Here is a 23,303-nt window from a genome sequence, read left to right as displayed (position 1 = left end):
TTTATTGATGGTTCTCCTTCCCCCTTGGACTGTGGGCCCCGTGTGGGATTGGGACTGTCTATCATCGTCTTGTATCAGCCTCAGAGCTCCGTACCGTGCTTGGCACATAGTAAGTGCTTAACCAATACCATAACTCTCATTGTCATTATTATTATTATCATTCAGAGCAACCTCAAATTTTGCATCTCGTACAGAGTTCTAGAAGAAGGCTTGTAGGGGGAGGAGAATTTGAAGCTTATCTCTATCCCTCCCCACTTTCTCAGATGATAAGCTCATTGTGGGCAGGGAAAATGTCTGTTTATTGTTACACTGTAATATAACTCTCTCCTCCTCCTCGCCCTTTCAGAAACGTGGCTCACTCCCGAAGACACGGTCTCTGCCGCTGCTCTCTCCAGCGGAGGCCTCTCCTTCTCCCACTCCCCCAGACTCACCGGTAAAGGAGGAGGCGTCGGCTTCCTCCTCTCACCCTGTTGCCGCTTCCACACTATCCCTCCTCCCCCCTCCCTCTCCTTCCCCTCCTTCGAAGCCCATATCATTCGCCTCTACCACCCCCTCCAGATACTTGTTTCTGTCATCTACCGCCCTCCTGGTCCCACCTCCGACTTCTTCAACCACCTAGACCCCTTTCTCACCTTCCTTCTCTCCTTCTCTCTGCCCAGTCTGCTCCTCGGAGACTTCAACATCCATATGGATGTACCCGATGACTCCTCTGCTGCCCGCCTGCTATCCCTCCTCGAGTCTGCCGACCTCCTGCTCCACCATACCGCGCCCACTCACTGACTCGGTCACACCCTTGATCTCGTCTTCTCCTACCACTGCACTATCTCCTCCCTCACCGACTCTGAAATCCCTCTCTCTGACCATAACCTTCTCACCTGCCTCATCTCTCACACTCCCTCCCCCTGCAAATCTTTGCTACTGCCCCACAGAGACCTCTGCTCTCTTGATCCCATCCGTCTTTCCAAAAGCATCTCTCCTCACCTTGCCGCCCTGTCCTCACTTCCCACTCTCGATGATCAGGTCTCCGCTCTCAACTCCACCCTCTCTACTCATCTCAACTCTCTCGCCCCCCTTTCCCTCCGCCACTCTCGCTCCACTAACCCACAGCCCTGGATCACCTCCTCTGTCCGCCTTCTACGCTCCTATGCTCGAGCTGCTGAACGCTGCTGGCGAAAGTCCAAGCACCAAGCCGACCTCACACACTTCAAATTTATCTTTTCCTGCCTTAACTCTGCCCTCTCCTCCGCTAGGCAAAACTTCTTCTCCTCCCTCATCGACACCCATGCCCGTCACCCCTGCCAATTGTTCCGGACCTTTAACTCTCTCCTTAGGCGCCCTGTTCCTCCCCCTCCCCCATCTCTCACCCCCAATGATCTGGCTACCTACTTCATCACAAAAATCAACACAATCAGGTCTGAGCTCCCCAAAGTCACCCCTCCACCTCTCCCCTTCCCCCCACCAACCCTCTCCCCTACTTCTCCATCCTTCCCTGCAGTATCCTCAGAGGAGATCTCCTCCCTCCTCACAAGTGCCACCCCCTCCACCTGCGCCTCGGACCCCATTCCCTCTCACCTTATTAAAAACATCGCCCCTGCCCTCCTCCCTTCCTTAACTTCTATTTTTAACCACTCAATCTCCAATGGCTCCTTCCCCTCTGCCTTCAAACATGCCCACGTCTCCCCCATCCTAAAAAAACCCGCTCTCGACCCCACTTCCCCTTCCAGCTATCGCCCTATCTCCCTACTACCCTTCCTCTCCAAAATCCTAGAACGAGTTGTCTACAATCGCTGCTTAGAATTCCTTAATTCCCATTCTCTCCTGGACCCACTCCAATCTGGCTTCCGTCCCCTCCACTCTACCGAGACTGCTCTCTCTAAGGTCACCCGTGACCTCCTTCTTGCCAAATCCAATGGCTCCTACTCCATTCTAATCCTCCTTGACCTCTCTGCTGCCTTTGACACTGTCGACCATCCCCTCCTCCTCCATACCTTATCTCACCTTGGCTTCACGGACTCCGTCCTTTCCTGGTTCTCCTCTTATCTCTCTGGCCGGTCATTCTCAGTCTCCTTCGCAGGCGCCTCCTCCCCCTCCCATCCTTTAACTGTTGGAGTTCCTCAAGGGTCAGTTCTCGGCCCTCTTCTGTTCTCCATTTACACTCACTCCCTCGGTGAACTCATTCGCTCTCACGGCTTTGACTACCATCTCTACGCAGATGACACGCAGATCTACATCTCCGCCCCTGTCCTCTCCCCCTCCCTTCAGGCTCGCATCTCCTCCTGCCTCTGGGATGTCTCCACCTGGATGTCGGCCCGCCACCTAAAACTCAACATGAGCAAGATTGAGCTCCTCATCTTCCCTCCCAAGCCCGGTCCTCTCCCAGATTTCTCTGTCACTGTGGATGGCACAACCATCCTTCCCGTCTCTCAGGCCCGCCATCTCGGTGTCATCCTTGACTCGTCACTCTCGTTCACCCCACACATCCTATCCGTTACCAAGACCTGCCGGTTTCACCTTTACAATATCGCCAAGATCCGCTCTTTCCTCTCCACCCAAACGACTACCTTACTGCTACAGGCTCTTGTTATATCCTGGCTAGACTACTTCTCTCTGATCTCCCCTCCTCCTCTCTCGCCCCGCTCCAGGCTATTCTTCACTTTGCTGCCCGGCTCATCTTCCTGCAGAAACGATCTGGGCATGTCGCTCCCCTTCTTAAACACCTCCAGTGGTTGCCTATCAACCTCCGCTCCAAACAAAAACTCCTCACTCTAGGCTTCAAGGCTCTACATCACCTGGCCCCTTCCTACCTCTCCTCCCTTCTCTCTTTCCACTGCCCACCCCGCACGCTCCGCTCCTCTGCCGCCCACCTCCTCACTGTCCCTCGGTCTCGCCTATCCCGCCGTCGACCCCTGGGTCACGTCCTCCTGCGGTCCTGGAACGCCCTCCCTCCTCACCTCTGCCAAACTAATTCTCTTCCCCTCTTCAAAACCCTACTTAAAACTCACATCTTCCAAGAGACCTTCCCAGACTGAGCTCCCCTTCTCCCTCTACTCCCTCTACCGCCCCCCTTCACCTCTCCGCAGCTTAACCCTCTTTTCCCCCCATTTCCCTCTGCTCCTCCCCCTCTACCTTCCCATCCCCTCAGCACTGTACTCGTCTGCTCAACTGTATATATTTTCATTACCCTATTTATTTTGTTAATGAAATGTACATCGCCTTGATTCTATTTAGTTGCCATTGTTTTTACGAGATGTTCTTCCCCTTGACTCTATTTATTGCCATTGTTCTCATCTGTCCGTCTCCCCCGATTAGACTGCAAGTCCGTCAAACGGCAGGGACTGTCTCTATCTGTTGCCGGCTTGTTCATTCCAAGCGCTTAGTACAGTGCTTTGCACATAGTAAGCACTCAATAAATACTATTGAATGAATGAATGAATGAATGAATGATAATTGTAACAAGGACTTAGTACATTGCTCTGCACGCAGTAAGAGCTCAATAAATACGATTGAATGAATGAGTGAATGTACTAAGTGCCTGGGAGAGCACAAAAGAACAGAGTTGGTAGGCATATTCCCTGCCCACAACAAGCAAACAGTTCTCACTGTCCAATCAGTCTTTCTGCTCCCTCTGACACTACACATGTACAGCAGCCATCTTTCATTTCTCCAGTTCAGCTCCGCCTCCCTCCACCCCAATTTCCCTCTCTACTGCATCACCAGGACACTAGAGTCCATATCTCCTAAGCACTTCAGTATTCACCCCCACCTCCAGAACTTTATGTCTATGTCCCCTGTTGCTTCCCCTACCTGTAATTGATTTTAATGCCTGTCTCCTCCACTGGATTGCAACCTCCTTGAGGGCTAGGATCCTGTCTACTGTATTCTCCCACGCACTTAGTAAGGTGCTCCACATACAGTAAATGCTCAATAAATACCGTTGATTGAAGGATTGATTCTCTGGGCCTCAGCTTTCTCATCCGTAAAAATGGGGATGAGACACCTGTTCTCTCTTCCTCGTAGAGGGAGATCCCCGTGTGGGACAGAGACTGGGCCCGATCTCATTATCTTGCATCAAGCCCAGTGTTTGGAACATAGTAAGAGCTTAACAAATACCACAGTTATTTTTATATAATCATCAATTGTATTTATTGAGCACTTTGTTTTTCATTGGTATTGGTTAAGGACTTACTATGTGTCGAGCACTGTTCTAAGCGCTGGGGTAGATACACATTAATCAGTCCTGACAAGTTCCCTGTCATGGGGCTCTCAGTCTAAGTATTGAATCCCCATTTTACAGATGAGGAAATTGAGGCAGAGGGAAGTTAAGTGACTTGCCCAAGGTCACACAGCAGGCAAGTGGCAGAGCCAGGATTAGAATCCAGGTCCTCTGAGTCCTAAGCCCATGCTTTTTCCACTAGGCCATGCCGCTTCAAAACACTCCATAGAACATTCTTGCAGAACACTGCACTAAATGCTTGGAAAAGTACAATAGAATAAGTGGACAAGATCCTTGCCCTCAAGGAGTTTACAGTCTAGCAGGGGAGACCAACATTAAAATTACAGGTGGGGGAAGCAACGGAGTATAAAGATATGTACGTGTGTTGTTGGGGAGAGTTTGGGGTGAGCACCTAAGCACTTAGTGGGTACTGAGTCAAGTGCATAGGTGACGCGGTAGGGAGGGAAATGGTGTGGGGAGATGAGAGATTGGCCAGCGAAGGCTTCCTGGAGGAGCTGGGAGAGTGGTGGTCTGCCAGATATGAAGGGGGTTCCAGGAAAGAGGGAGAGCATGGACAAGGGACTGATGGTAAGAGAGATGAGAGTAAGGTACAGTGAGTAGGGTGGTGTTAGGAAAGTGGAGTGTGCAGGCTGGAGTGGAGTAGGAGAGGAGCTACATACTACTGTGAGCACCCTCTTGGGACAGGGACTGTGTCCCACTTGATCTTGTATGTACCCCAGCACTTAGTACAGTGCCTGGCACATAGTAAGCGCTTAACAAATAACAAATACCATGAAAATAATAGTGGGGAGTGAGCTGATTTGAGTGCCTTAAAACTGATGGTCAGGAGTTTCAGGCTGATACGGAGATTCATGCATTCAATAGTATTTATTGAGCACTTACTATGTTCAGACCACTGTACTGATGGATGATCAACCATGAGCAACCGTATCCTGCTGCACCCACAAGGGCAACACACACACACACACACACACACACACACTTGCTTTCTCCCACCCTTTGGTTTAAAACTTCAAATCAAATCTGGAACCTCTTAAAAATTTACCAGGAGAAATGCATAATGCACTTGAGAGTGTCTAAATTCCCATTAAAGAAGTCTGACTTGGGAATTCAGAAACTATACTTATCCTTCCTTTAGATTGAATTGTAGTTTTTACACTAATGACAGGCTGGCCTGTCGATTTATCCATTACAGTTACAATCGCCTGCTCTGTCCCTCTGCTTCCTGATTTGGTAGATTACACTGTATCTCCCCAAGCCCTCGGCACAGTGCTTGGCACGTGGTAAGTGCTGAATAAATATCATAATAACGGATCAATAGTATTTATTGAATCCTTACTCTGTTCAGAGCACTTTATTAGGTACTTGGAAGAGTGCAAAAGTAGACACGATCCCTGCTTTCATGGAGCTTACAATCTAGCCAGGGAGAGGGTCACTAAAATAAATTACAGGTAGGCTAAGCACCAGAGTCTAATCTGAGCATATTCATTCATGCATTTATTCAATCGTGTTTATCAAGCACTTGTGCAGAGCACTGTACTAAGCACTTGGGAAAGTACAATACAACAATAAAGAGTGACAATCCCTTCCCATAATGAGCTCACAGTATGGCTGGGGGAGACAGACTTCAGTACAAATAAATAAAATTACAGATATATACACAAATGCTGTGGGGCTGAGAGCAGGAGAAGAGCAAAGGGAGCAAGTCAGGGCAAGGCAGAAGGGAGTGGGAGCTGAGGAAAAGTGGAGCTTAGTCTTGGAAGGCCTCTTGGAGGAGATGTACCTTCAGTAAGGTTTTGAAGGGAGGGGAAGAGTAATTGTCTGGCAGATTTGAGGAGAAAGGGCATTCCAGGCCAGAGGCTGGACGTGGGCCAGGGGTTGGCGGCAAGATAGGCGAGATCCAAGCACAGTGAGAAGGTTAGCACCAGAGGCGCCAAGTGAGCAGGCTGGGTTGTAGAAGGAGAGAAGCGAGGTGAGATAGGAGGGGACAAAGTGATGGAGTGCTTTAAAGTCAATAGTGAGGAGTTCTGGTTTGATATGGAGTTGGATAGGCAACTCCTGGAGATTTTTGAAGAGCGGGTGACATAATAATAATAATAATGATGTTGGTATTTGTTAAGCACTTACTATGTGAAGAGCACTGTTCTAAGCGCTGAGGTAGATACAGGGTAATCAGGTTGTCCCACGTGAGACTCACAGTTTTAATCCCCATTTTACAGATGAGGTAACTGAGACACAGAGAAGTTAAGTGACTTGCCTACAGTCACACAGCTGACAAGTGGCAGAGCGGGGATTCGAACCCATGACCTCCGACTTCCAAGCCCAGGTTCTTTCCACTGAGCCATGAACGCTGCTATAGAAAAATGATCCGGGCAGCGGAGTGAAGTATGGACTGGAGTGGGGAGAGGAAGGAGGCTGGGAGGTCAGCAAGGAGGCTGATGCAGTAATCTAGGGGGAATAGGATGAGAGATTGTATTAACATGGTGGCAGTTTGGATGGAGAGGAAGGGGTGGATTTTAGCGAAGGACATTATTAGTATTAATAATGATAATAATCATATGTACTGAGTGCTGACTGTGTTCAAAGCACTGTACTAAGCAGTTGGGAGAATACAATGTAACATCAGGCACATTCCCTGCCCACAAGGGAGCTCAAAATCTAGAGGGGGAGACGGATGTTAATATAAATAAATAAATAAATAAATAAATAAATAAATAAATAAATAAATAGATAGATACACAAATAACAGATATATAATAATAATGTTGGAATTTGTTAAGTGCTTACTATGTGCAGAGCACTGTTCTAAGTGCTGGGGTAGATACAGGGTAATCTGGTTGTCCCACGTGAGGCTCACAGTCTTCATCCCCATTTTATAGATGAAGTAACTGAGGCACAGAGAGTCACTTAACTTTCCCACAGTCACACAGCTGACAAGTGGCGGGGGGAGGGGGATTCGAACCCATGACCTCTGACACCCAAGCGTGCACTTATGCACATATACATATGTGCTGTGTGGAAGGGAGGGAGGATGAATGAAGGAGCAAATAAGAGTGGCGTAGAAGGGAGTGGGAGAAGAGGAGAGGAGGGCTCAGTAAGGGCCCTGGAAGTACTTCCAGTAGTCTTCCAGGAAGTCTCTTCCTGGAAGAGAAGTACCTTCAAAAAGGCTTTGAAGCAGGGGAGAGCAATTATCTGTCTGATATGAGGAGGGAGGGCGTTCCAGGCCAGAGGTAGGATGTGGACGAGAGGCCGGTGGGGAGGCAGACGAGATCGAGGTACAGTGAGAAGCTTAGCGGCAGAGGAACGAAGAGTTCGGGCTGGGTTGTAGTCGGAGAGCAGCCAGGTGAGGTATGAGGGGGCAAGGTGGTTTAGTGCTTTAAAAACCAAGGGCTTAAGGACCTGAGTGCTGTTGACTACCCAAGTGCGTAAGTGACAAGGAGACCTGGAGCGGCGGTAGGGTTGGAAATGGGGTGGAGAGATGAGAGAGATGAATCAGGGAAGGGCTCCTGGCTGAGCTGTGATTTCAGTAGGGCTTTGAAAGCGGGGAGAGCGGTGTTCAGCTGGATAGGAAGGGCGGGCGAGTTCCAGACAGGAGGGAGGATGTGAACGAGAAGCCAACAGCGAGAGAGATAAGAGGGGGACACAGTGAGAAGCTTGGCATTAGAGCAACGAAGCGTGAGGGCTGAGTCTTAGTCGGAGAGGAGCGAGGATAGATGGGAGGAGCGAGCAGTGCCTTAAATCATAATAATTATGGCATTCGTTAAGCGCTTACCACGTGCAAGCATTGTTCTAAGCTCTGGGGTGGGTACGAGCTCATCAGGTTGTCCCACGTGGGGCCTCACAGTCTTAATCCCCATTTTACAGATGAGGTAACTGAGGTACAGAGAAGTTAAGTGGCTTGCCCAAGGTCACACGGCAGACAAGTGGTGGAGCCGGGATTACAACCCACGCCCTCCCACTCCCAAGTCCGTGCTCTTTCCACTAAGCCGTGCTCCTTCTCAAAATAATGGTATTTGTTAAGTGCTTACAATGTGCCAGGCACTGTACTAAGCGCTGGGGTGGATACAAGCAATTCGGGTTGCACACAGCCCCTGACCCATGTGGGGTTCACAGTCTCAAACCCCATTTTACAGATGAGAGCAGTGAGGCCCAGCGATGAGAAATGACTTGACCCAGGTCACACAGCAGACAAGCGGTGGTGGCGGGATTAGAACCCCTGCCCTTCTGACGTCCAGTCCCGTGCCCTTACCACTATGCCATTCTGCTTAAAGCCAGGGGGTTCTGCTTGATGCAGAGTGAGATGGGCAACCTTTGGAGGTTTGTGAGGTGTGGGGAGATTTGCTCAAAATGATGTTTTAGAAAAATAATCTAAACAGCTGAGCGAAGTATGGACCAGAGAGGGCGAGAGCTGGAGACCGGGAGGCGGGCGAGGAATAGCCGATGCAGTAGCCGAGAGGAGACAAGTGCTTGGGCCGGCGTGGTGATCCATTCATTCAGTAGTATTTATTGAGCGCTTACCATGTGCAGGACACTGTACTGAGCGCTTGGAAGATAGCTTGGCTGGATAGGAGGGGGCAGATTCTGGAAAAGTTGTCCTTAGAAGAACATCAGCTTGCTTTCCCCTTTCTCCGCCCTAGAGAACGTTTTGTTCTCTTTTGCTTTGCTGTCCGTCTCCCCCGTTTAGAGTGGGAGCCCGTCACTGGGCAGGGATCGCCCCTATCCGTTGCCCAATTGTCCATTCCAAGCGCTCAGTACAGTGCTCTGCACAGAGTAAGCGCTCGATAAATGCGATTGAATGAATGAATGCTCCCTACTCCTCAGCGCTAGAGCTATCACGAGAAGCAGCGTGGCTCCGTGGAAAGAGCCCGGGCTTGGGAGTCAGAGGTCGGGGGTTCGAATCCCGACTCTGCAACTTGTCAGCTGTGTGACTGTGGGAAAGTTGCTTCTTTACTTTTCTGTGCCTCAGTTACCTCATCTGTAAAATGGGGATGAAGACTGTGAGCCTCACGTGGGCCAACCTGATGACCCTGTATCTCCCCCAGCCCTTAAAACAGTGCTCTGCACATAGTAAGCGCTTAACAAATACCAACATAATTATTATCCCGTCCCGTGGCGCCCGGCACCAGAGTGGGAAGGAAGAGGCTTCCCGGGCTGGCCGAACCCAAGGTCCCTGGGTGCCCCAAGCGGTTTTCCTTTCGTTCCAGGGCAGCCTTATGTTGGTATTTGTTAAGCGCTTACTATGTGCAGAGCACTGTTCTAAGCGCTGGGGTAGATACAGGGTCATCAGGTTGTCCCACGTGAGGCTCACAGTTAATCCCCATTTTACGGATGAGGTAACTGAGGCACAGAGAAGTGAAGTGACTTGCCCACAGTCACACAGCTGACAAGTGGCAGAGCCGGGATTCGAACTCATGACCTCAGCCTTGCCCGGGCATCGTCAGTGGAGGGAGTCTGGTTTTAGGGGGTCGGGGGAGGGGAAAGTCACACGCATTCCTGAGCCGAAAGGGACGGCGGCTGGCAGAGCGACACATATTGCCAAGCCCGTAATTAGCCACCGGCCCCGGCTTCTGAGCCCAGACGGCCGCGAGGAAGTTTAGAGCCAGGGGATGGGCGGAGTTGCGTCCGCGTCCGAGAGACTCCTCCGTCTGAGGGAGGGATGGGCTTGAGGTCGGGGGAGCGGGGCTTGAGGTCGGGGGAGCGGGGCTTGAGGTCGGGGGAGCGGATCTAGAATCCGGCAGCGTTGGGCAGAGGCAGGCGGGAGAGCCGGCTCCTCCTCTCCGTGGCCGGGCTCCTCCTCGGCCACTTCCCCTCCGCTCGCCCGACTCCCCCGTCTGCCCTCCCCTTCGTCGGCCAGGGCCGGCCGCTGCCTCCCAGCCTCGGTCGCATGGCAGGGGAGGGGTGCGGTTTGGACGGAGACGAGAAAATCGAGTCAGACGTTCCCCTCCCTGGGCCTATCTGGTTCCGTACGTGGTGGAAATACCAGACGGGCTAAGCCCTTCTTTTTCCCAGGCATTCCTCCCGACCTCGGTTACGCAAGCCAGCGCCGAGAGGGGGAATGGTCTCCCTCCTCTCCATCCCAACTCTCCCCCCCCCCACCTCCCTCGCCGGCCCCCCATCCCTCCTCCCGACCCCACAGTCGGTTGGTAGAGCGGCTCCTGGCAGGTTGGCTCTGCCTTGCCCTCCCCCCCCACCCCCCCCCAAATAAACACCAAAAAAAACCCAAAACAACTTTCCCCCTCCGTTAGTCTCTGGAGAGGAGGGGGAGAGCCGGGGGCGGGAGGATGGCCGTGAGGGGACTCTGACGGTGTTTGTTTAAGGAGATATGACCGGGGGAGGGAAGCAGGGGGAGAAATGATCGTGCGTGCGGCCGGCGGGTCTGGATTCAATTAGGGAGCTGAGTTACGCAGGAGAGGAGAGAACGAGCACGGAGAGCTGGGGTCTGGCTATGGTAAGGTCAGGGGCGGCCGCTGGCCCCCGCTCCCCCTTCCCATGCCCGGCCTCCCTCTCTGGTGCCTGGGTGGGCGGAGGGGGGACAGTGGCCCTCCGAGGGGCCGGGGAGGACCTGCTGGCTGGGGCTGGGGGGGGCGGCTTCTGCCAGGGGCAGGCGTGGCTCCCCATCCCTCTCCTGCTCGGGGCACCGCCTCTGGGAAGCCAGGGATGTGGGAGTAGGCACAGGGAGGACAGCTTGGTTACAGTACGGCCCGGGAGGCAGGATCCCTGGGTTCCCTAGGAGGTGAACATCAGAACGCGGTGGGGGTGGAAGGGGTAACCTCAGCAGGTGTAGGGGGACTGGACCTTCTGGCTCCCAGTTGCGCTGTCCAAGTTCCCAGTCCCCTTAATCCAGACGCACCCCGGGGCCGGCCCAGGACTCCCTCCTTCTCTGACGCCCACCCTCCCCCTCTCTCTCCCCGATCCCCTCCTCAGCAGCTAAGCCTGCTGGTCCTGCTGCTGGGAATCCCGTCTGCCCGGAGTCAGGATGCCAACGCCTTCCCCCACCCGGGAGAGAGCTCGCAGCCCCCACCCCGCGCCTGTCCACCCCGTTGCTCCTGTCCTCTAGATGACACCGTGGACTGTGAGGGGCTGGACCTGGAGCTTTTCCCTGACAACATCACCAAGGCCGCCCAACACCTCTCGCTGCAGGTACCTACCGCCACGCAAGCCTCCCTTGCCCCTCCCCGTCAGATCTGCCGCTGGCTCAGAGGTGGGCAAAGCCACCTCGGCTCCCTAGATTCCAGGGACACCAGACCGCTTCCCTCCTCCCCCGCCCCAGTCCCCACCCCCAGGTCTCTTGCCACCCCCCTTCTTCGGCAGCTCTGGTTTGGTGAGAAGGGTGGGTGTCAGGACTTCCAGGGCACGGGGCCACCATCAGCCACGTCCCCTTCCCACGCCAGAACAACCAACTTCTGGAGATCCCCTACAATGAGCTGTCCCGCCTCAGCAATCTCAAGACCCTCAACCTGCACAACAACCTCATCTCCTCTGAAGGTAACCCAGGTGGGGTGGGGGCCGTGGAGGTCGGGGTCGATGGGGACAGCCTGCCTGCCCATCTCGGCCCTCAGATGACCCTTCAGGTCTCTCCCCTGGTCCCCATCTTTCACTCCGCCATGGGTTCCGGCATCTGTGGTCCCCGTTCCATCTATGGGATTCTCCAGGCTTCTCCTTCCTCCTGCCACCCTGGCTCAGATCCAGGCCATGATGGGATGGATTTCTTGGAAAGACTGGCTGCTCCCAACCGCCTGTCCAGGTCACTCGTGAAGGTGGTGGGGGATGTGGAGGGGTAGGAAAATAGAGGGATCTTACAGCCTCACCTGCTCCCCTGTCATCCACTCCCCCCAGACTCCCCCTTGCATACCACTCCCCCTCCTAGGGATTGGGGGCGGGTGTCAGGGAAAAGGGGAGGGCGGGAGGAGGGGAAAGGGGGTAGGCGCCTGTGGCCAGCCAGGGGCTGACTCCGAACCCACCGCTGTGCAGTTCCCAGAAACTCTTGTGTTTGCAGAATGGAACGGAAAGCGCGGGGGAAGCGGTGGGGGGCGGGGGAGGAGGAGGGGGAAGGAGGGAGGAAGGTGGGGAGCAAAGCCGCAGCCAGCAGCTTTGGAACGGAGCCCAGGGGCGGAGGGAGGGCTGCACAGTGGAGGCTCTGTCATCTCTGTTCTGCAGGGACCCAGCTGCCTCCCTCCCCTCTTTCCTGTCCACGGAGCTAGGAGGACCTGGCCTCCGGAGTCCCCCTTCCTCTCAGCCATACCACCCTTGGGGGGGGGGGGGGAAGCTGAGCCTAAGGGCCAGCCCCCTGGCTTCTCTGACTCTGTGACTGGGCTGAACGAAGACCCCACCTTGCCCCTCCATCCTTCTGTCCCTCCCATTGCTGTGACTGTTAAAAGGCTCCACATCAGAAACAGCTGCTTCTTGGGGCCAGAGCCAAGAAGACCGGCCTCTTGTTCCCAAGCCCCAAGGGCCATCTTGGCAGGGATGGTAAATGTACTGGAAGGGAGTTGTGGCACCAAGGACTTTTCTTCATGGCAAAGGAAGGGTCCTTAGGCACGACTAACCCATGGCCAAGCTGGGAGGTGGCAAATAGGCCAGAGAAGGGGGTCAGGGTCTGTCTCTCCCCTCTCTCACACATCCCACCCCCATCCTCACACCCAGGCCTCCCAGACGAAGCTTTTGAGTCCCTGTCGGCACTCCAGTACATCTATCTGGCCAACAATAAGGTGCGTGGACCCCCTCCCTCCCAAACCTTAGCTCCCTCTGCATCACCAACCGGCCTCGGCTCCCTGCTCAGAGGGACTGTTCCGGGGGAAGTGAGGAGAGAGCGGAGCATGGAGGCTTGGGGGAGGAGAGGCCCCGGCTTTCCTCTTTGACTTCTGTGTCTTCTGCCATTCCCAGAGGAGAAGGCAGGTAGGCAGTCAATGTAGGCTTTGGGATCCTCCCATTCCGCCAGCATATTTCCTTCCCATCCACCTCATTTTATCTCCCCGATAGAAAGGGAGAGGCGGGGGTTAATCTTCCCTTTCCACCAGGAAACAAGTTCCAAAAGGGTAAGTGACTCGCCCAAGGTCCCACGGCAAGTCAGTGGGAGAGCTCCCAGAACAAAGCCCTCCATAACCACTGCAGGGCCTCGGCGTACAGCGGGGCCGGGGAGACGGGGTGCCAATGGGGTCTGAGACCTGGAGGACAGTCTCAGTTTGTCTTGGTAGCTCACCGTGGCCCCCCAATTCCTGCCTCGCTCCCTGCGCATCGCTGACCTGGCGGCCAACCAGTTGACCGAAATCTACCCGCTCACATTCGGAGAGAAACCCGGGCTCAGGTACGATGCCCTCAGCTGCCGGTGCTAGCAACCGTCAGCCAAGCTTCGAGCTCCTTCATCTCTCCATCCCTCTCCTGTCCCTCAGGGGCTGAGCCGGGGGGAGCCAGCGCTGAGAACCAGCTCGGGTTGGCTGGCTCAGGCCCTGGCCCTCTTTCCTTCTGCAGGTCTGTGTACCTCCATAACAACCAGTTGAGCAACGCCGGTCTCCCCTTTGAGGCCTTCAATGGCTCAGAGGCCGTCACCACCCTCATCCTGTCCAGCAACCAACTCAGCTACCTCCCGCCTAGCCTGCCCCCCTCGCTGGCCAGACTTCACCTACAGGTGTGGGGGATTCCTGCTCTTCCTGTAGAGAAAGGACGGGGGAACAGATTCCCTTAGCCGCCCTGCCCTCCCCACCCACCACCCCCCTCACGGTCCCCTGCCCCACAGCAGCCGCAGGGGGGCAAATAGGCGGTTACGGTGCCCTACGCTGCAGTACCTCTGGGTTTCCTGTAGGGGGCGGTCCAGAGATCTGGGGCTCCCTCACTCCCTTCTCCCGCAGAACAATCGGATTACCTGGGTGCCCCGGGGGGCCCTGAGCCGCCAGCAGAAACTGCGGGAGCTCTACCTGCAAAACAACAACCTGTCTGACACGGGCATAGACCCCTCCACCTTCAGGTACGGCGGCCGGGCGATACCAGCCAATCCGCCTGGGTTCTTCGACCTTCCTTCTGGAAGGAGGGACGGGATGGGAGGCAAGCCAGTCACGTGGGCTGCTTCTGGGTGGGAAGTTGGAGGGAGGGAGTGGGTGGGCCCCTACTTCCCACAAAAGTCGCATCTCCTCCGAGAGGCCTTCCCCCCTGAAGTCCTCATTTCTCCTATTGCCTCTCCCTTCTGCATCACCCTCGCCCGTGGATCTGTACCCTTTTTCAACCCCCCACTGCACTCGTGGAAATATCCGTAACTGCGCTTGAACTTTCCCAACGCTTAATACGGCGTACTGCCCACAGTAAGCGCCGAATAAATACGATTGAACGAATGAACATCCGTAACGTATTTTCAGGTCCGTCTCCCCCTCTAGACTGCAAGCTCCTTGGGGCAGCATGGCACAGTGGATAGAGCATGGGTCTGGGGGGTCAGAAGGTTGTGGGTTCTAAATCCGGCTCCGCCCCCGTCTGCTGTGTGACCTTGGGCAAGCCACTTAATTTCCCTGCGCCTCAGTTCCCTCATCTCCAGAATGGGGATCAAGACTGTGAGCCCCACGTGGGACAACCCGATTACCTGATATCCACCCCAGTGCCTAGTTCGGTGTCCGGCACGCGGGAAGCGCTTAACGAATGCCACGGTTATTATTATTATCGTTAGGTCTACCAACCCTGTCGTGTCGTCATCTCCCAAGCATTTAGTTCCCGGATTGATTCTCTCTCCCCCAGCAAGCTCAAGAGCCTAGAATACCTAGATCTGTCCAACAACCAGCTGGAGGAGGTCCCTGCCGGCCTCCCCCCGGGCATCGTCATCCTGCACTTGGGCAGGAATCGGATCCGCCACCTCCCCGCCGAGCGACTGAGCCAAGTTCGGGGGCTGCAGTACCTGCTGCTGCAGAATAACGAGCTGGCGGCAGGCGGGGTGCACCGCGACGCCTTCCTCCGCCTCCGTGCTCTCCACACCCTGCACCTTTACAACAACCGGCTGGAGCGGGTGCCTGCGGGGCTGCCCAGGCGGGTCCGCTCCCTCATGCTGCTCCACAACCGCATCGGCGCCATTGGTCCCGATGACTTTGCTACCACCTACGCCCTCACCGAGCTCAACCTCAGCTACAACCGGCTCTACAGTGCCCGGCTCCACCGCCTGGCCTTCCGGAAGCTCCGCCAGTTGCAGACCCTCGACCTGGCAGGCAACCATCTGACCCTGTTGCCTGCCGGACTGCCCGCCAGCCTGCAGGTGCTCAAGCTGCAGAAGAACCAACTGAATACTCTGGGGCCTGAGTCGCTGGTGGGGATGAACGGGCTCAAGGAGCTGCACCTGGCTCACAATCGGCTCCGGATCGGCTCCATCGCCCCCGGCACTTGGCAGGAGATCCTGGGCCTCAAGGTGAGGGGAACAGGTGGGGGCGGGAGGGTCCCGGGATATTGGGGACTGGGGGGGGGGGCCGGGCCAGTGGGGGGAAGCCAGTGGAAGGGGCGGGGGCGGCGGACGACTGAACCCGTTCCCCCTCGTTCCCAGCTCCTGGATCTCAGCAGCAACGAATTGTCCTTCGTGCCCCCGGATCTGCCCGAAGGCCTGGAGTACCTCTACTTGCAGAATAACCGTATCAGCAGTGTAGGCTCGGAGGCCTTCCTCACCACGCCCTACCTGCGGACACTCATCCTTAGGTACCGCCATCCGGCTGGCCGCGCCTCCTCCCCCTCTTCAGGTCCGGTCCCTCTTCCTGCCCACCCATAGGGAGGATCGGGGTGGGCCTGGTCCCACAGTTGGCTCCACCCATCCCAGTGAAGCCCAGCGGGGCAAGGGAGAGGCAGCTGAGCCTCTCCCGGTTCATCTCTCTCTCTCGGCCGAGGTCAGCCCAGTGAACCTCCCGGTTGGAACCAGGACTTCTGGGTCAGGTCCCTGTCCGACTCAGGGTCTCCGTTTCCCCTTCTGAGCCCTGGGGGAGAACCCTTCCCATCCCAACACCCTGCCCCCTGCCCCTTCCAGGTCCAACCGGCTGCTCATGACCAGTATTGCCCCAGGGGCCTTTCTGGACCTGGCACACCTGGAGGTGGTGGATACTACGGGCAACCTGGAACCTGTCATCGTCAAGCTGCCCAAGCCCCGACGCCAACCCCGGACTAGCCCTAAGGACCCCTGAGTTGAGCCGATGAGCGGCCCGCAGAGACCCTGAGGTCCTCCTTTGGCCCACTGCCTAGCTCCCGCTGCTGCTGGACTCTGCTGTTTTCCCTTCGGGCTCTGCTACACCACGCTTGTGGCATCCAAGGGACTGACGCCTGTTCTCTCTTCCTGCATCTCAAGGGCTGGGAGCTGGCACGGTGAGCAGAAGGCTCAAGGAGTAGGGCATTATGTTGGCCAGAGAGGGCACAGTGCCAACTCCTCCACCCTCCGGCTGGGCCGGGTGTGCGCTCCCTCCCCTCCCTGTATTTAATAGAAATGGGTATTTATGCTCCGTGACTGGTACCTCCAGCTCTCAATCGATCAGTGGTATTTAATGAGCGCTTCCTGTGTGCAGGGCACTGTACTGAGCGCTTGGGAGAGTACAACAGAGTTGCAGGGCACATTCCCTGACCACACCAGTTTGCAGTCCATGGGAGGGTACAGAGGGTTGGCAGGAGGAAGTGGATGACAGGGTGACCCAATCCAAAGATATTTCTCTCTCTTGCACTCTTGCTCCCTCCCCACTCGGATACACTCTCTCTCTCTCTCTCTCATGCACACGCACAAATGTAGGCAGAAGGTAGGACAATGAGAGAAAAGGAGACTGAGCCATGATCCATGTGCAACCCTTGCTGTTTATTTTGTGTGCCCACTGCCCTTGCCATTTCACCCTTCTTCCTTCCCCTCTACCTCCCCCTCCTCCAGGGGCACCGTAGCATCACAGAAAGCCCAGAAAGGTCCAGGAGGTCTAGGCTCGGACAAGCCAGCATGTGGAGGGGATGGGGGGACTTTTCATTCTGAGCAGAGAAAAACAATAAAACCAATAAAGGACCAAACGTCTTAGCTCTTCCCAATCCGTCAGTCATCAGGCCGGGGATCCCCATAGACAGCATCGGCCCTGGAGGGTGGTGGGTGAATATGGCCAAGAGGACTTTCAGAGCCCTCGCAGAGGAGCCAGAGAGTTTAACAATTTGGTTTCTGGGGCATCTGGGCCCCTGAGCTGGCATACAGACATTGTGCCCATGTGGCGGCTTTCTTTGGGACCACAGAGAGGTGGCGGTGGGGGAAGAGGGGGAAGGGAGGGAAGGTGGTATAAGGCAGGGAGAGGAGCAGGCTTGGCGGAGAAGCCCAGGGAGCTGTTGGGTTCTGAGGCCTTGGGCCCTATCCCATCTTCCCTCCACAGGGAAAGGGCTGGTCTGGAGCCGGTGGCCCAGAGCCACCCTTGGGGAGTGGAAGCAGGTTTATCAACCTTTGCTGACATCCACCCTCCAGCTGGAATTAGGCTGCAGCACTGGGTTTCCTCTCCTTTATTCTGGGGGAAGAGAGGGCTGTGCCCAGCTCTAGCTCTACTAGGAGAAGCCACCCGCTCATCCACTGTACCCGTGTTCCACCTCCTGGGATACCCCAGATGCTGGTGAACTTGTCCAGCTGTGCAAACTCTTGTTTCCATGGAGAGAGCAAAGTGGGGGTTGGGAGGGGGGTGCTCTGTGGGTAAGGGGCATGGGGATCAGGTGGGAAGGAAAGGATTAGGCAGGTACTGAGAAGAGGGAAATGTGGAGTCCAGAGGTTGGAGCCAAAGGTTGGTATTCCTTTAGTGTTCTGCTCAGGAGATGCCAGGATGCCAGAACTGTTCTCTGATATTTGGGATCAGTTCTGGTACCCTGACTTGGGGCCCTGCCCACTCCGTGGCACCATTTACATTCCAGTCACCCCCGGGGGGGTGACTCCAACGTGATCATGAATGCACACGCAGCGGGTGGCGGAGTACCAAAAAAGCCGACGGCTCCAAATGGCTGATGAATCCAACCCAGCGCAGAGGAAAGAGAAACCCGTCCAGCCTGTCTCGGCAAGCAGGACCTTACACTAGAGGAACGAGAGACTCGACTAGTGAACGTTACTTTCCCGAGCGCCTGTCTCCCCCTACAGGGACCCTGGCAACAGAAGCTGCAGCTGAGGGGCCCAGATGGGAAGCAGGAAGAGGCGGGCCCCTGGGAGTTGAAAAGCATTGATTGTCAAGTGATTGTCTGGCGGTCTGGTCTCCGGGTGAGCCCGGCAGCCAGCTGGGAGGGAGCGAGGATGTGGGAGGGGGTAGAGTACTCCTCACCCTCCTAGACAGCTTCTCCCCTTGTCGCTTCCTTCCTAGCATTCAGGGCCCCCGGTCCCCTCTCCCTTGGAAAGGGGTCGGTGCCCGGTTACCTTTGCTTCCTAAGGTCGGGGGTGGGGAGGCTGTGGAGGGAGGAACGGGATGGGGCGACGCAGAGGGAAAGGGTAGGTGAAAGGAGGCGGTGGCAGGAGAGGGAGTTAGTGAGGAGGTCGGGTTCCTGCAGTGCCACCGTGGTTGGGCCATCACCTCCGGAATTGCTGCAACTGAAAGAAAAAAACAAAAACAAAATCAATCGAAGAGGGAACTGAGGTATGAGAAGGACTGAACTCTGTGGGTAAGGGCACCACTGTGGCCAATCCCCAGGTGGTCCCCACAGCCTACCTCACTCTCCACCAAGTTCCGCTTGTACAGAGCTTCCTTAGCTGCATCCTGTGGGTGCAAAAGAGTCCCCTTGTCAATGGGCCACCTCACCTTCCTGTCCCTAGAGAGCCAGACCCTGGGAAGCCTGGAGAGGAAGTCGTTGCCCTTAGTGCGGAGATGGGGGCAACTGGTGGGGGTGAAGGTCCGCCCCGGGACCACACTGGGATGAGGACTGGCTGGGGGTCCCCGCAGCCTTACCCGATTGCCATCGCTGCCCAGGCGCCGAGCGTTGTCGGTATAATAGTGAAGTTGGTGTTCCAGCTGAGCAACGTACTCTGGGGAAGAGAAGGGTTCAGAGGGTGAGAGCCCGGTCTGAGCCCAGAGGAGCAGGAGGAAGGGGGCTGGGGAAGACAGGGGGAGGAAAGGGTGGGTAGAAATGGGCTGTGCCCCAACTTCTGGGCCTTGACGGTCTGCAGAGATGGGGTCCACCGCTCCCATCCTTGGCCCTCCTCAGAGGAGTTGCGCGTCACCAGGGGGTTTTTGTCCACAGTTCTTACCTCTTCTGATGCTTGGGCCCCCCTGTTCCAGCTGAGCTTTCTGCCACTGGCTGCGCTGTAGGACATCCTGGTACTTCTGCACCAGCTCCCCGGGCACCGGTCGGCATGCCTGTTTATAGGCTACGATCTGCCAGGGACACAGGGCTGGTATGGGTACCTGGGCTAGGTGCCCCACTTTGGGCATTTCAATCCCTAGGTTACCCGCGTGAGGGGGCTCCCCTCTCACAGCTGGCTAGGCCCTTCCTGCCAAGGGTGGGAAGATGGCAAGTCCAATAACCTATAGGATGAGTGTCAGGGAAGGTAACCTCACGCTGTTCCTCTCAATATCCTTCGGGGCCACTGGTGGGGACGATATTGGCCAGGATCACTAATGGCACTGGTTTTGTTCCTACGTTCTTATGATCCTTCCCCACAAAAAACAGATAAACAAAAAACAATCCTGAAGGAGTGAAAGAACAAAAAGATACTGTTGGGGGCTATTTGTGTCAAGGTCGACAGGCCCGGCTCTGGACCCAAGAGGCCATGACAGAGTGAAAGGGTTGGCCCATTTTGGCTGCCCTCACCGCTACCTAAGCTATGCATGGCCAGACTGATGGAGATTACATTTCCGCTCTTCACATCCTTTTCCTTTCCCTTCATTTCCCCTCCCCCTTCCGGGCCATCAAATGCCGCAGTCAGGAGGTGGACGTGCATGGGAGCAGGGGAAGCCCCTGGTGACAGAAAACATAAACAGGTCACTGAGCAACAACCCCACAGAAGGAAGCTGAGGGCCAGCGGAGAGATTAATCAATCAGTCCATCGTATTTAATGAGCGCTTACCGTGTGCAGACCACTGTACTAAGCGCTTGGGAGAGTAGACGCGTCCCCTGCCCACATCTAGAGGAGCAAGAAGGGACCAAGGCACCCCAAGAAACTGCTAGCTGCATAGGTTCCAGGAATCCCCTGCCCCCTCGAGGGTTTTTTTACATGGTATTTGTTCAATGCTTCCTGGGTGCCAGGCAGTATTCTAAGTGCTGGAGTAGATATAAGTAATCAGGTAGGACGCAGTCCCTGTCCCGTTAGGGCTCACGGTCTTAATCCCCATTTTACGGATGAGGCAACTGATGCCCAGAGAACTGAAGTGACCTGTCCAAGGTCACAAAGCAGACAAGTGATGGAGCCGGGATCAGAACGCAGGTCTCTGACTCTCAGGCCCATGCTCTATCCACTAAGCCACGCTGCTTCTCCAAAGGACTCTCTGGCTCCCGGCGCCATGCAGGAAAGCTCCCCAGGCCCAATGGGCACATCTCCTTACCTTTCTTTCCAGTCGTTCCCGATCAAAGGCCAGCACACTGAGGCTCTGGAACATCCGAGCGGGTCTCCTGATGGGAGTAGAGGGAGGGAAAAAGGCAGGCATGAGGGGGACACGGGGTACCGAGAGAGGCCCTAAGCTAACCTCCTAGACTACAGCACTTACATGTTGCCAGGGTCCCTTCCTACAGGAGGAGCAGGGGCAGCTTTGGTTTTAGGAATTGTCACCTAGGGAGGAAAAGAAAAGGTCCAGTCAGGCCCCAAATTTCTCCACCACGGCCCACCCCGGCTCCTTGGATGCCCAGGGCTCTCTCTGCTGTGTCCTTGGGCAAGTCACTTCACTGTTCTGGGTCTCGGTTACCTCATCTGTAAAAGAAGAGTGTGAGCCCCTTGCGGGACAGAGACTGTGTCCAACCTGATTAACTTTACCCCAGTGCTTAGAACAGTGCTTGGCACCTAGTAAGTGCTTAACAAGTACCATAATCATTATGATTATTATCCACATCCCCTTCACCCCAGGGCCCCCAAACCATTTCTCCCGAGAGGTCTGTTGACTCCACCCCTGTCTTCCTGTACCCCACCCCCTGTGCTCCTGGCTTCACCCCTCACCAGGGGCAGGGTCAGGGGGTCGATGACCAGCCACTTCTCCGTGGTTGTCTCCAGCTGCTGTGAGGTCAGAGGCTCCCTCAGGCGAACGATCACCTCCAGCCGCCCCCCAGTAGGCCTCCGCCCATCCAGGATCTGGGGAGCCGAGAGAGGTTGGGGGTCAGAAGGGGTAGGGGCCCAGCAGGGCCAAGGTAGAGGGGCCCAGGCAGAGGAAGATGCTTACCTCGAGGATCTCCCGGATCTCACAGGCTGATTCCAGGGCCTCTAGTTTCAGCTGGGCGGTGCCCAGGACCCGGTCATTCTTGAACAGTCCTCTACGGTGGAAGGACAGAGGCAGGCATTCATTAATCCAGGTCCCATGTCTCCTCCATATACCACTCCGTCTCCACCTCTGAATTAACCTCAAGACCACTTGATTACAATAGGCTGTTCGGTGGGGATGCACCCGAGAAGCAGTTTAACAAGAGCTCAGTCTTCACCCTGAGGTGGAGGGAGCCTGAGGTGTTTCACAGGGACTAGTCCTGGTGCACTGACTATTTAAACTGGTTGAAGAAACGGAGCACGCTCAGCAAATTTGCCAGTGATCCTACCCGTTGATCCATCAGTGGAACACACCACTAAGAGCTAAGCACTGTCCGAAACACAACAAAGAATACATCACATTCCCTGCACTCAATTCATTGTATTTACTGAGTGCTTACTGTGTGCAGTACACTGTACTAAGTGCTGGGGAGAGTACGATATAACAAAGTTTACAATCTAGAGGAGCACTTCACTCAAGGACCTTAGATTATAAACTGGAGTTTACATTGGATAGCACTGCCAACACTTTGGAAGATGGGAATAGCATTAGACAAATACTAATACAAATGCATGAGAAGCAGCACGGTCTAATGGATAGAGCCCAGACCTGGGAGTCAGAAGGACATGGGTTCTAATCCCGGCCCCGCCACTTGTTTGCGGTGTAAACTTGGGCAAGTCACTTTGCTTCTTTGGGCCTCAGTTATCTCATCTGTACAATGTGGATTAAGGCTGTGAGCCCCACGTGGGACATGGACTGTGTCCAACATGATTAGCTGGTATCTACCCCAGCACTTGGCACAGTCCCTGGCATGTAATAAGCGCTTGACAAATGCCATTAAAAAAAAAGAATAGGAAAACTGGTCCTATAAAAACAGCATGAAATTCAAAAGGGACGAGTACAAGGTAGTGTGCTTAGAGGCAAAACATAGAGCACAGGCCTGGGAGTAAGACGGACCTGGGTTCTAATCCTGACTCTGTCACTTGTCTGCTCTGTGACCTTGGGCAAATCACTTCATTTGTCCTCCGTTCCCTCATCTGGAAAATGGGGATTAAGACGGTGAGCCCAATGTGGGACACAGACCGTGTCTCCAACCTGATTAGTTTGGATTTACCTCAGCACTTAGAAATAATAACAATAATAATGGCATTTGTTAAGCGCTTACTATGTGCCAAGCACTGTTCCAAGCACTAGGGGAGATAAAAGGTAATCAGGTTGTCCCACGTGGGGCTCACATTCTTAATCCCCATTTTACAGACGAGGTATCTGAGGCACAGAGAAGTTAAGTGACTTGCCCAAAATCACACAGCTGACAAGCACCGGGGCTGGGATTAGAATCCACGACCTCTGACTCCCAAGCCTGTGCTCTTCCCACAGCCACAAAAGCTTAACAAATACCACAACAACAACAAAAAAGCAAGTGTAGGGTGGGGAATGATGAGTGGCTAAGTACAGGTCCGGCAGAAAAAGACTTTGGGATCACAGTTAGCCAGCAGCTGAATGGGAATCAGCAGTGTAGTGCCGCGACTATGAAAAGACAGGGAAAGTCCAATGGACAGTTGAGATTCTCTGTGTGCACCCTTTCAACCCTGTCACATCGCCCTCGCTCCCTGTCCCTCAAAATGGTTCTCACCTTCCGTACCCTGGACCCACCTCAGCTATCCCAGGCCAATACTCCCGTCCCTAGATGTGACAGTACA

General features: G+C 55.0%; 2 protein-coding genes across 3 annotated transcripts in view; one reads left to right on the top strand and one right to left on the bottom strand.

Moving 5' to 3' along the window:
* Positions 1-10,578: 10,578 nt before the first annotated feature.
* PODNL1 (podocan like 1) lies at positions 10,579-17,221 on the top strand. Of its 2 annotated transcripts, XM_001519465.4 has the most exons (10): positions 10,579-10,682; positions 11,159-11,374; positions 11,626-11,719; positions 12,878-12,942; positions 13,429-13,538; positions 13,703-13,859; positions 14,080-14,195; positions 14,951-15,608; positions 15,741-15,889; positions 16,212-17,221. In XM_001519465.4, the coding sequence occupies exons 1-10, from the start codon at positions 10,680-10,682 to the stop codon at positions 16,363-16,365; spliced, it is 1,722 nt and encodes a 573-aa protein (XP_001519515.2). In that variant the 5' UTR covers positions 10,579-10,679; the 3' UTR covers positions 16,366-17,221. The 2 variants fall into 2 exon arrangements, with proteins under 2 accessions (XP_001519515.2, XP_007655760.1); XM_007657570.4 differs by lacking the exons at positions 10,579-10,682; positions 12,878-12,942 and having other exon boundaries at positions 11,193-11,374.
* The window catches only part of CC2D1A (coiled-coil and C2 domain containing 1A), a 21,632-nt gene continuing 15,329 nt past the window's right edge, over positions 17,001-23,303 (bottom strand). The window contains exons 22-29 of the mRNA XM_029050790.2: positions 21,526-21,616; positions 21,306-21,437; positions 20,863-20,924; positions 20,701-20,767; positions 19,407-19,533; positions 19,108-19,184; positions 18,871-18,918; positions 17,001-18,752 (exon numbers count right to left, since the gene is read on the bottom strand). Of these exons, the coding sequence (XP_028906623.1) occupies positions 18,732-18,752; positions 18,871-18,918; positions 19,108-19,184; positions 19,407-19,533; positions 20,701-20,767; positions 20,863-20,924; positions 21,306-21,437; positions 21,526-21,616 (625 nt within the window). The 3' untranslated portion in view covers positions 17,001-18,731. The remainder of the gene's footprint in view (positions 18,753-18,870; positions 18,919-19,107; positions 19,185-19,406; positions 19,534-20,700; positions 20,768-20,862; positions 20,925-21,305; positions 21,438-21,525; positions 21,617-23,303) is intronic.

Source organism: Ornithorhynchus anatinus, chromosome X1 (assembly GCF_004115215.2).
Source record: "Ornithorhynchus anatinus isolate Pmale09 chromosome X1, mOrnAna1.pri.v4, whole genome shotgun sequence".
Taxonomy (NCBI): Eukaryota; Metazoa; Chordata; class Mammalia; order Monotremata; family Ornithorhynchidae; genus Ornithorhynchus; species Ornithorhynchus anatinus.
Note: the sequence above shows the minus strand (reverse complement) of the source record. Positions and strands in the feature narration are given on the sequence as shown.

Coding starts and splice junctions, on each gene's coding strand:
- PODNL1 (XM_001519465.4), top strand. Junction 13,539..13,702: donor GGAGAGAAACCCGGGCTCAG/GTACGATGCCCT, acceptor TTCCTTCTGCAG/GTCTGTGTACCTCCATAACA. Junction 15,890..16,211: donor CTGCGGACACTCATCCTTAG/GTACCGCCATCC, acceptor TGCCCCTTCCAG/GTCCAACCGGCTGCTCATGA.